At 38.8% G+C, this 12,615-nt stretch overlaps 1 protein-coding gene across 4 annotated transcripts in view; it reads right to left on the reverse strand.

The window, feature by feature from the left end:
• Positions 1-12,615, reverse strand: part of LOC127661124 (adhesion G protein-coupled receptor B3-like) — a 237,222-nt gene that overhangs the window by 105,782 nt on the left and 118,825 nt on the right. For 3 of the 4 annotated variants that reach the window (XM_052151698.1, XM_052151699.1, XM_052151697.1), the window contains 3 exons: positions 9,645-9,806; positions 5,787-5,951; positions 2,092-2,256 (listed from right to left, as the gene is read on the reverse strand). In XM_052151698.1, the coding sequence (XP_052007658.1) occupies positions 2,092-2,256; positions 5,787-5,951; positions 9,645-9,806 (492 nt within the window). The remainder of the gene's footprint in view (positions 1-2,091; positions 2,257-5,786; positions 5,952-9,644; positions 9,807-12,615) is intronic. The other variant, XM_052151700.1, reaches the window with a different exon arrangement.

Raw genomic sequence — 12,615 nt, forward strand, 5'->3', positions numbered from 1 at the left:
TTTGCCCTTGTCATAACACTTAATGTAGAATGCATCTTTTTGTCAATTGGCTGCACACATAAATATACTTTAGTTACTGTGTAAAGTTGTAAGTTGGCTAAAAGGTAAACATATGCAAGGAAGCAAGACTATTTTCATTGGCCCCAAAATAGTTGGGGCCAATGAAAAGTGGGCCAATCACAATTCAGTAAGCAAATATCACTATTGGTTGCATTTTAAATGCTGAATGTTCTACTAATTTCAATTAGTGTAATTGAGAGGTTCACTTAGGGTTAGGGATTTATAATAAACCACTAACCAGAATGTTTTAGAAATATCATTACATTGCTGCCTTGCAGGCACTGTAAAGTTACATATACAATATATAGATAATTCAGATATAACTTGTAAATAATTATATAAGGGTGATATTGTGTATACATATACTCAGTATATATATATAAATATTGCATGTGCTGTGGTTGATGCTTCAACAGAGCAATCTGACCATGTAAGCAGCTCCAATCTCACATTGATTGTCTGTTATCATGAACCACTTCTCTTACAGCTTACAATTTCATGCTGAGGGGCCCCAGTGTTTACATGCTGAGGGACCCTTGTGTTTCAGAGAACTACCTGCCAGGCATACTGATTATCTGCCCTCATAAGAAACCCACCACCATGGTCTACCATCAGCACATATAGACTGTGGGTATGGGACATATATAGAACAGACCTGGTGACAATTCAGATGATGTCATGGCAAACAGGGTGGGTAGAGTTTTGTGGCTTTTTATTTATGTCAATTAGCTTTTGGGGCCATCTTTATGCTAGAGTGCTCCTAAACGTAACAAAATACTTTTTTCTTTAGATATAGGCATTTTAGATGTACAGTTTTTCTCTTCTGGAAAATTGGACCAAACATTTTTGTGACTATAATCTTGTTTGAAGGGCATATACACAGTTTGGCCCAATAAAATTCTCACAAACTGAGTTGATAGAGAGAATGTTAGCTTTAGTTACTATTCACTTTAATTATTATTTTTTTTACATACAATGAAAGTGAATGATGACTGAGGGAACCGACTGAACAGTACATAAAGTTTTAATGTCAAACTTAACTTAAAACCAATATAAACAAAAATGCAGGGTGGCCGCATGCGTCTTTCTCGAACTGGTGCCACCGGCTCGTCTTTATCGCCCTCCTAGCTGATTAGCCCGATTCAGGGCCGGCCGTGTGTCTTCACGGCCCGGCCCCGCCCTCCTCGTCACACTCCTCCATCACCAGACTCAGGTCGGGGAAACCCCCAGCATGACGCACTGCCCTCCCTTCCTGAGAGGGGGGACGTTGCCTTTCTGGCCGTGCTTGCCGGCAGGTCTTCCCCGCCTGTCTGGCACCCTGGGAGAGACGAGTGGAGGGAAAGTTGAGAGGGAAAGAGTGTGCGGTGTGACAGAGAGAGAGAGAGAGAGAGGAGAGAGAGAAAAACGTGTTCGCCTGCTCCCGGACACGCTGTCACCCGTTCCTCAATCGCTCCTTTGCCCTCTGGCGGAAGCCAGCTTGCTCCTATCCCGGTAGACTACAGCGATTACTCCAGCCCCTGGCGGATGGAACTGCTCGTCCCCTTTATTTGGCAGATGGCCGCAGTTCTTGGAGGCTGGCAGTGACCCCTCTGTCCCCAGGCAGACGGCCGCAGCTCCTCCTTTGGTGGACGGATGCGGTGAAGACTCTGCGACAGCGCATCCCTCCTCCTTCCCAGGCACCACTGTAACAGTTAAAGGATGGGCAAGGAGGAGGCGGGAACCGGCTGAACATTAAACAAAGTTTTAATGTCAAACTTAACTTAAAACCAATAGAAACAAAAATGCAGGGCGGCCGCGTGCGTCTTTCTCAAACTGGTTCCTCCGGCTCGTCTTTATCCCCCTCCCGGCTGATTAGCCGATTCACAGCCTGGCCCTGCCCTCCTTCTCATCACAATCTCTTTTCATATCGTACAGAACAACGAAAGTTATTTATGTTTAGAAAAACGGGAAGGGGATTAAATGATGACATAATTTACATTTTTGGGTTAACTATCCTTTTAAAGATACTCAGAAGGCAATTCTAAGTGTTACCTGTGCACTCAGGGTTGGAGCATTCTCGGCTCTCCGCCCAATGTCCTCTGCACTCAGATCCCCCATGAGCAGCCGCCGAGCACTGCCTCTTCCTCTGTTGCGTTCCATTGGCACAGGTCACTGAACAATCACTCCACGCACTCCATTCCTGCCACTGCCCGTCAACTGCAGGCGCCCATGCAGAACGCAAAAACAGCAAGTGGAGGAAAGAAAATATTGTGGTGAAAAGTGAGTACGTTTTTCTGAGCTGTGTTTGGAACATAGCAGATCTTTTGATTAAGCTGAAATTACTTATGATAAGGGGTCCACAGATTTAGGTTTTTATAAAGGCTAATGACCGTATCTACAGAGCAGGGTAGCTAATGGCTGATATAATGCACATATATGCAGTATAATAAAAATAATAATAATGATGGCCAATGATATTTACACAAAATTTCAGAAATACACACTTATTTTACACCATCCATCCATCCATCCATCCATCCATCCAAAGTGTCATGTGTAAATATTTGTTTGAACATAAAAAGATCAACAACTAAGACATAAACTGAACAGGTTTCACAGATTTGTGACTAACAAAAATGGAATAATGTGTCCCTAAGTTGGGTCAGAATCAAAACAACAGTCAGTATCTGGGGGCCACCAGCTTCATTAAGTACTCCAGTGCATCTCCTCCTCATGGACTGCACCAGATCTTGCTGAGAGATGTTACCCCACTCTTCCACAAAGGCACTTGCAAGTTCCCGGACATTTCTGGGGGGAATGGCCCTAGCCTTCACCCTCCGATCCAACAGGTCCTAGACGTGCTCAATTGGATTGGGATACGGGCTCTTCGCTGGCCATGGCAGAACACTGACATTCTTGTCTTGCAGAAAATCATTCACAAAACAAGCAGTATGGCTGATGGCATTGTCATGCTTGAAGGTAATGTCAGGATGAGCCTGCAGGAAGAGTACCACATGAGCGAGGAGGATGTCTTCCCTGTAACGCACAGTGTTGAGTTTGCCTGCAATGACAACAAGCTCAGTCCGATGATGCTGACACACCGCCCCAGACCATGACAGACCATCCACCTCCAAATCAATCCTACTCCAGAGTACAGGCCTCTGTGTAATGCTCATTCATTCGATGATAAATGTGAGTCTGACCATCACCCCTGGTGTGACAAAACCATGACTCGTCAGAGAAGAGCACTTTTTGCCAGTCCTGTCTGGTCCAGCGAAGGTGGGTTTGTGCCCATAGGTGACATTGTTGCTGGTGATGTCTGGTAAGGACCTGTCTTACAAGAGGCCTACTGTAGGCAGTTGTTGCCATCCTGTACCTGTCCTGCAGATGTGATATTCGGATGTACCGATCTTGTGCAGGCATTGTTACACGTGGTCTGCAACTGCGAGGACAATTTTCTTTTGGTGTTTTTCAAAGTCAGTAGGAAGGTCTCTTTAGTGTCTTAAGTTTTTATAACTGTGACCTTAATTGCCTACCGTCTGTAAGCTGTTAGATTCTTAATGACCGTTTCAGAGGTGCATGTTCATTAATTGTTTATGGTTCATTGAACAATCATGGCAAACATTGTTTAAACCCTTCAAAATAAAGATCTGTAAAGTTATTTGGATTTTTACAAAATTATCTTTAAAATACAGTGTATGTATATTACCCTGAATAACCTGAATAACCCCATTAGCCCTGAGGAAAGAGGTAATAATACTGCCTGAGTGACATGTTGGCCTGTATCTCACCAACAAGCCAACATGACCCACTAAAAGCTACTCTTAATCTGAATATTCTCGGCTTGTGATGCATTACGATGCTTCCACTGTGAATCCAAAGGAAATTTGTTGAAAATTGAGTTTATCATCACAGGAGAGCTCTGACGTCAACTTTAAAAGCTTCAAACCAAAATATGCAATCCAGAATTTGGCAACAGCACATGCACTGGGTGAGCTGATGTTACAAAACAAAACACAAAGGTGTAAAGACAGGTTAATTGCCTCTTCTATTTTTTTGCTGAATATGACATTTAACGCATCAGACCAACAAAGATACCCAAGATTGGACAATCTGTTACTTATCCAGGCAAAGCAAAACATTTACAGTGTATAGCAGCTATCTCTAAAGTGCCTATCATTCACAGGCAATTGTGCTTATGTGATTTTCACTTCAGCTCTGTGCTTATATTGAGTCTGAAACAGTACTTCTGTCGGCATTGTGGGTTTTATTGCACACCATACGTGGTTGCTTTCAACATACCAAGAAGGCTTGTGAGCGCATCCATTCCCACTCTGTCCCGTGTATTAAACAATTCCGTAATTGATCCTGTAATGTTTCACCACTGGCAAGCTGCTGCTTACTCCCCAAGGCAACCTCAATGTGAGATGAGCTTTGATTCCTTATAGACAGGAGGGGCTTTGATGTCAGGCCTAATTCCACAAAATCATTCACAGAGGACAGTAACTCACAAACCGCATCTAAATTAGTAGAGTGGTCTTCAATTCACAAAAAAAATGTATAATGATTAGAGAACAGCTGGAAAAGCAAGAGGCTCAAGGGAACAAGTGAGGCATTGGATTTGGAAGAGAATGACACCACAGAGAGGAGAGGATAAGAGAGGAGAGGAGAGGAGAGGAGAGAATGTAGTTGGCCCATGACAAGAGTAGAGTAGATGGAGATGAGACAAGGTGAGACAAGACAAGAATAGAGTAGTGAAGATCAGAGAGGAGACAAGAGTAGAGTATAGTTAAGTGGAGATGCGACAAGATCAGAGTAGAGTATAGTATAGTAGAGTAGAGGCAAGACAAGACAAGATATGAGAAGATGAGATTGGAGTATAGGAGAATAGAGAAGACTAGCGTAGAGACGAGACAAAAATAGGGTTGAGTAGAGTTCGGACAAGACAAGAATAGAGTACAGTGGAGACAAGACGAGACGAGACATGAGAGTAGAGTAGAGTAGAGATGAGAAAAGGTAAGAGTAGAGTAATGGCAAGATGAGATGAGACGAGCTGAGACAAGAATAGAGTAGAGACAAGGTGAGAGCAGAGTAGAGCAGAGAAAAGCAGGCTACAGATAACACAAGCATATAAATGAGATAAGATGAGAGTAGAGTGGAGATGAGAGAAGAGTAGCATAGAGACTAGACAAGGTGAAAGTAGAGTAGAGCAGATCAGAGCAGAGACGAGAGTAGAGATGGGACATGACAAGAGTAGTGTAGACTAGAGCAGTGGTTCTCAACCAGAGTGCCGGGAACCACTAGGGTCCTTAGAAAACTTCCAAGGGGGCCTCAAGATGTCTTGAAATTATTTAAAAAAGTTATATTGAAGTACTGTATGATAACTCCATTTAATGTTAGACATTTTTTTTAATCATTATGAAGGCCTACAACATATAAACTAACAGTTCCTGAAACATCTGGAAACACTAAATTAATCATGATAAGTATTTTCTTTTGGAACTTCAAGAATCTGGGTCTTCAAAAACTGTCGTTAACAATAAGTGGCCTCTGAGTCAAAAAAGTTGAGAACCACTGGTGTCACAAAAAAAGAGTAGAGTAGAATACAGCCGAGTAGAGTGAAGCTGACACAAGTGTAGAGAAGAATAGAGTAGAGACAAGAGTAGAGACGATATGAGACTACATAAAGAAGCAGACAAGATGAGGTAACCTTGACCAGACAGAAGGGAAAAAACAAGCAAACAGACCTGGGCAGAGAGCAATGTTGCAGAGTTTGCTTTGGGTCTCAGGTCCATCACACGCTCTTCCTCCATGCTGAGGCGGAGTGCACATCCGAGTGCGAGTACGATGTCCCCGCCCACAGGTGAAGGAGCACAGGCTCCATGGAGACCACTCTTCCCACACACCGTGCACTGCCAACAGAGGAAAAGAGTTAAGACACATACAGTACAAACACCCCCCCACACACACACACACCATCCCCCAAACAACACCTTCAGCACTAACTCAGTGAGTCTGTTTATCTGCAGCTGTTACACCACTGCAATGAATCAAAACAACTGCATCATTTCCCCTTTTCTTTACAATTTACCTTTTCCAATCCGTTACCACTCCACCCCCATCCAGAGCTCCATGCCTGATGTCATTCTTTTGTCTTTGAGTGATGAAAGACGTGCCGGGAGGGCTTCTGCAGCCGTGCCCGATTCGTCTCGCCTTTCTCAGTGTACTTAATCAAAGTCCCAGGTGTGCGTTCTGCGCGCGCACTTACTGAGGCTTAATCCAGTCATCAGTGTCAAGATTGCAGGGCACACCCCCCCCCCCCCCCCAAACATCAAATCCCCCTCTCTAATGCTCTTACTGTATAATGAAAACCACAATCCCACTCAAAGAGCATTAATTAAAAACAAACTCTGGTTGAAGCACTCAGGGAAAGCAGGCATCTCCAAAACCAGCTCAATGACTTTGCCATTACAAGAAGCCTGTTTTAACTACTGAACAGCATGCTAAATGCAAATAAATAACCATATACTGTAATTGTGAATAAGGCTGGCAAAATGAATAGGTTTATCAACTTTTCAAAAGTAGGAGAAAATGTTTCCCATTTCTTTTGTTGATGTCAATAATTTGATTGGTGTGTTAAATCAAATTATTTAGTATCTTGGTTGCTTGACATCCCTGATAATCTAAAACCATTACAATGTAAGGTAAAAGATAATAAACTAAAAGAAAAGAAAAATGTTGGATTAAGTTTTTTCAAAATCAGTTTCACTGATATGAAAAAAAAAAAAAACTTTATGTTGCAAAAAACTAAATTATTCGAGTTAACCTAACTTAAATTTGATCATTCCAAATAACTCTATTGACATTAGCATATTATTCTGTAAATATCTTTTTTGTACTTTATACCAGGTACGGTGCTTCAGAGAGATTATAGATCCCCAATAAGTCATATACTTATTGGGGATCTGTCAATACTGATGATCTCTCAGTATTTGCTTTATGAGAAAAGTAATACACCCTACGTTTTCAGTAGTAACGCAGCCAACCTCGACCTAACCATTAGCTCCACTCTTTTCCACAATGGAATCCTCCAAAAAAGTAAACACGTTGAAACTACTCTAAATCCCATCATAACAGAACATTAAACACTAATTTTGTTTCATTTTGCATAAATAACAATTAATTTTAATAATAATAAATGTACCCTCCCAATCCAGTCCCATGCAAAGCCTGTTGGGAAATGAAATTCCCTGCTCGATTTTAGCTATTATTGATGCAGCAAATATTATTCACTTAGTCCCAACACAATTGGAGTAAGTGAACAGATGGATTTTACACAATTAAATTTAAGTTGAGACCAAATTCTAAAGAATTCTGTCGAAGTTGCTCATTTTAAATAAGTTAATTGAGCAAACAGTAAAAATCACATTTAGTGAACACCATCCCTTAGAAGTCTGAACATTTTATAGCAATGTGATCATATACATTTTTAATGACGATTGAATATCACTAGAATATCACTTGAACTTTACGCTATATAATTATGTTCTCATTTCAAACATGAATCAGCAATTTGATTTTAAGTGTACTGTTGTTGTATTTTCAAAAGAGCTTCTTTCCCTTTTTTTAGTGTATGGCGCAGACTGCATATGGGTTTACTTGCTATGTCATGTAAAAATGTTTGCATATTAATAAGCCTATGCAGTTTATGCTTAATAAATATCAATGATGTTAACAAATTGAAATGCTTAAGTTAAAGGACAATTTTCGTACTGTGTTGGGTTGACCCTTGATGCCCAAGGTAAAATCTGGGTCCTGAAGCAAAGCCAGCTGTGAACCACTGGACTAGACTGACACTTGTCTTTGGTAATACATTAGTATTTCTAATAAATTATCCAATATATCCTCTTATAAATCCAGTGCACTGTTAGAAGTATATTGTATATTGTGTATTCTATATTGTGTGTATTGTTTACTGTGCATTGTATATAATTATTGTGTTGTGTAAGTATGTGTACATTTGATATGTAAATTGTGTTGTGTAAGTATGTTGTTTACTGTAATTGTTATATGTCTCGTCACTGTCATGATTGCTATGTTGCTCAAGAATTTCACCTACTGTTGCACTTGTGTACATGGTAGTGTGACAATAAAGTGATTTGATTTGATTTGATTTGAGAAGTGTCTCAGGAGTACAGAGGGGAATTCGGATTGGCTGTGATGAGTTATGTCTTTATTTGGTGCTCCACCATACATTCAGCCAAATGTAACTATATGAACATTCACAAACTATAAAGCACATAGTGTGAAAGTCTAGTGTGCTAGTCCATAGATTTATTTCTCTAATCCTCTCTTTTTTGGCTGCATTACACAGAAAAAGCATGTAAATAAGGGTTGCCTTCAAAAGAAAGGCAATGTTGTGCTCAATTAGGCTGCAGTCCAAGATAGTCCAGAGGGAAAATAAATGGTTTTATTTGAGCATTCAAGGGACATGGTGGTCTTAGTTTCATTCACTTAAGCACTAGGAGGGCAGTCCAGCCTCATGTCATTTAAATGTGCCTCACAGGCTTTTCCAAAACCGGACTGATCTGAGCTGCTTTCAAGCTTTTGGGAATGTTTTTGCTCTCCTTGTTCAAAGACTGAATGAAATTCTGCTCCCCACGGCAAAATGTGAACACCATCATTAATCTTGAATGTAAAATAAGTCTGTCTGTCTATCTATCGGTCTGTCTATCGGTCTGTCTGTCTGGTACTTTAAATATATAGTATATACATAAAGGGCCAGTATGGATTGCTGCTGATCTGACAAATCAACTTACCAAAAGTAACAATGATGATTTCCCAGTCACAATAACAATTTCCACATTTTTCTAACATATGTGCCAGTTAGATATATGTAGATTGCTCTGTACATTATTCATGGCATATGGATTTACCCATACAAATAGTCTTAAAAACAGCTGAATTGCCATTTTTAGAGTTAACAATATACACAAACAAGTCTCTTTTCATGCCCTTTTACTTAAAATAAAAATCCAGTTAGCTTGTGACAAAAGTTCAATATGCTGCTGAGGTAACATGTAAACAGCATTAATTTACCAATCCTGAAAAGTCCTAAAAGAGCTGAACAGCAGTTTTAGAGCTCATGATGAAGAAAAAAGTCTCTCTTCATGCCCTTTACTTAAAATCCCAAAAGTCCAGGTAGCTCGTGACAGCAAGTTCAATGCTGCTGAGGTATCACTGAGACAACTCCATTAAGCTAGCACCTCCAAAAAATTATGAATTGAAAGGTTGATACGTTGAGTAATTAAAGATTTTAAAACAAGAGGGTAATTCAAACCTTACGGACTTCGAACGAGTTTTGCTTTGTATTTCAGCAAAGTTTGTGCTGTAATTATACAACAAGCTTGGCTTAGTCATACATTGAAAAGAGTGACATGAAAAGAGCGACAAATGAGATATGAATGAGAAACTTTATGAAACAACATAAAAGGAAAAGTGTGAATATCACAGCAGACATGAAGATAAATAAATAATAATGATAATGAACATTATATACAGTAAAAGACTCTGAAGGATAGTCCAGTGTCTGTGACTAACACTACCTGGGCAGGGGACAGTGTTATTGCACAACCTGGACTCTCTTAAAGGGCCGCTGCAGTGTGATCCGTAAGGTGAGACACATGTTCTTGTTCGCACCTGCGATCCTTGACCGCATGTAACTGAGCAAGAGCTCCACTGGGACCACTCCTCAGCACCAGGGTCACCTGTAGGAGAAGGGTGACACCAGTTAAAAGCAGTAATATGGTCATGTGACACCCCGAGGGGGTGGAGCCAGTAGGAGCAGTAGGGGCTTTGCTTAGGAAGTCTTAAAGACTTTAAAGTGGCATGAGCCCAAATATGAGCATAATTTGTGTATATTTGATATGATCCTTTCTGAATGACTTTCAGGGCTCGATTGTGCATGAGCAAAGGCACTCAGTCCTGCTCCAGGAGATCAAGTTTTCTCAGAGTTTAGAGTTTAAACACACCTGTCTGTTTTTTTAAGTACCTTACTACTTGTTAGCAGTATAGCTTACTGGCTATACTGCAGAAATAGTAAGAGTAGTACGCTATTCTCAATTTAGCACTTGGCTGTGTTTTGGAATGGAATACTAGCTTACTACTTACTGAATAATGTGCAGTATATATTATTTGCTACATTGATGTCACAAGACCTTCCTATATTGGTCTTATGGCCTCATCGTTTTGTATATTCTGTTCAGTAAGTGGCGTAAAGTTGTCATCTAATAAATAAGTATGGCTGTTTTGTAGTTTCAATCCAATTTGGGGTAGAAATGTCTTAACATTTGTGAGCCAAATCAACTAATAGGTCTAAAAAAAAAAAAAAGACTGAAAAAGTAGTAAAAAAAGAAATAAATGTTGCTGCTCTTACACAGTTCATCCATCATTCTTGAAATGGAAAGTCGATTTGAGCATATTGCATTGAAGGATACCATATTCTATTTACTAAGATGTTGTATACTGCACATTTTGGCAAATGAAGTCTGTCATCCAGGTATTCTGTGCATACAGAAAATACTCATACTGTGTACAGTATACATAACATATACTGTGATAGTAAGAGTAGTATAGTAGTACGCTGTTTCCGAACATAGCTGGTTCAGGTGTGTTTAATTCAAGTAAGAACAAAACTCTGCAGGAATGAATACATCAAGGCAAACGTTTAAGCAACCCAGTTCTGGAAGATAGAAAAGATTTTGTTAAAGTGGCCTATATATGATATACATATTAAATCAATAAACAGTAATAAACTTCTCAAATATCTATTGAGAGATTTGTTATTTTACTACAGTAATAAAACATTCATCTTCATTGTAAACATTTATGAATAACTCTTACATAAAAATGCTTACATCTTCAAAGCAGGATCATATCAACTTTACTTTAAGGCCACTACGTGATATTATAATGTGAGCTAACACTGTATTAGCAGCATAAGAAATACTAAGGCTTAACTTCATAGTTATATTGTAAAATAATGCATGCAACCAATTTGATGAATTAAACTGAAAGGAAAACAGCAAACAAAACTAATAGATGAAATAAATGTAAAAAATATGATAGAACTATGCAGAATGCATGCAACATGATTTATTTATTTATTTTAAAATTTTTAAGTTAGAGAATGACCATTGATGAGCGTTAGTTTTCTACTAAATACAGTTCCACCGCAAAACAGACCGACTATATGAACCTTAGTCTAGACAGCGATTTTTTCTCTTGGATTTATTCATACCCTACTTGTCAGGCAAAATCAATTAGGATTGAAGATTGTTAAAAAAAGAATGGGTTGGGTTGGATATCCCAAGAATATTCAGCAGATTATAGCAATTTTCGATAGCATTGGTCACATTTTAAAATTCACTTGGGGGATGGACTTTTTATGTCGAATACAACAATCAAAGATCCGTTTGATTACAGTACTGAGTTGAAAACATTATGATTTACAAACTGTAATGTCAGTTCAATCATTGGCATTGTTTGCTGGCATTACAATACGTGATTGCTATAAGAAGTTTAGATGGTTTATATAATTGTTGGTTTAAAAGCATCAGTTGCTTTCTGGTGATTAAATACTGAACTCTGGAACAGCTGCAATTCCCAATAAGCAATAGCATGGCCAGACCAAATACTAACAAGACATTTGATTTCCAGAGAATTGTTGTATTTTTATTTTACACTGTAAAACATATAATAAGCAGGCAAACTGTCTCCCTAAAAGAACATTTTATCAGTATCCACAATATAACAATCCAATTGCCATGCATTGCTGATTAAAATGATAGTATGTCAAGGAAAATGTTTGACTCAAACCATTGAAGTCTTAATTGTGCCTATTGATAATGGTGTTCAAAACATAATGGGTGGAATTAGTTTTATTTTTGTAAGCCAAATCTCTTAAAACACTGTTGATTTAAAGTTTGACAAGCATACTGACCAGAAATAAGTATATCTGCTCTGGAAAGAAATATGCAACTTTTTTTAGTTGCAAATACACTCAATATTGGTTTGTATGGGCAAACCATTCTAGAGAATCTATTGGCATGCCCTTCAGTACATAAACTATGGCCTTATTAAAATCTCTGCCATCTTCAGAGATTAGATTTGATTGATAGGTGGATCAACTTTGGATGAAGTGGTACAAGAAAATGCAGGATGAATGACATTCTGTTCATATTTGTATAAATGTAAATAAATAAATAAATGAACACATAAAAAGACAGAAACTGATTGGAATGGAAACAAGGTCGTTAAGGTTTAGTGTGCACAATGATTTGCAACTCAAACGATATTAAGTATGACACAAATGTCACAAATATACAAAGGTGCAAAAATAAACAAAATATAATGCTTAACGTCCCTCCCCAAAATAGCTATAAACCATCGATAGTACATGCAGAATAAGTAAATAAAAAAAGGAAAACATAACAAAAACAGGAAAAGTAAAGCAAAGTAAAACCAAGTAAAATCATTATAATGCAACAATTTTATTTTCAGGTTTCTACAGGCTTT

Source organism: Xyrauchen texanus, chromosome 20 (assembly GCF_025860055.1).
Source record: "Xyrauchen texanus isolate HMW12.3.18 chromosome 20, RBS_HiC_50CHRs, whole genome shotgun sequence".
Classification (NCBI taxonomy): Eukaryota; Metazoa; Chordata; class Actinopteri; order Cypriniformes; family Catostomidae; genus Xyrauchen; species Xyrauchen texanus.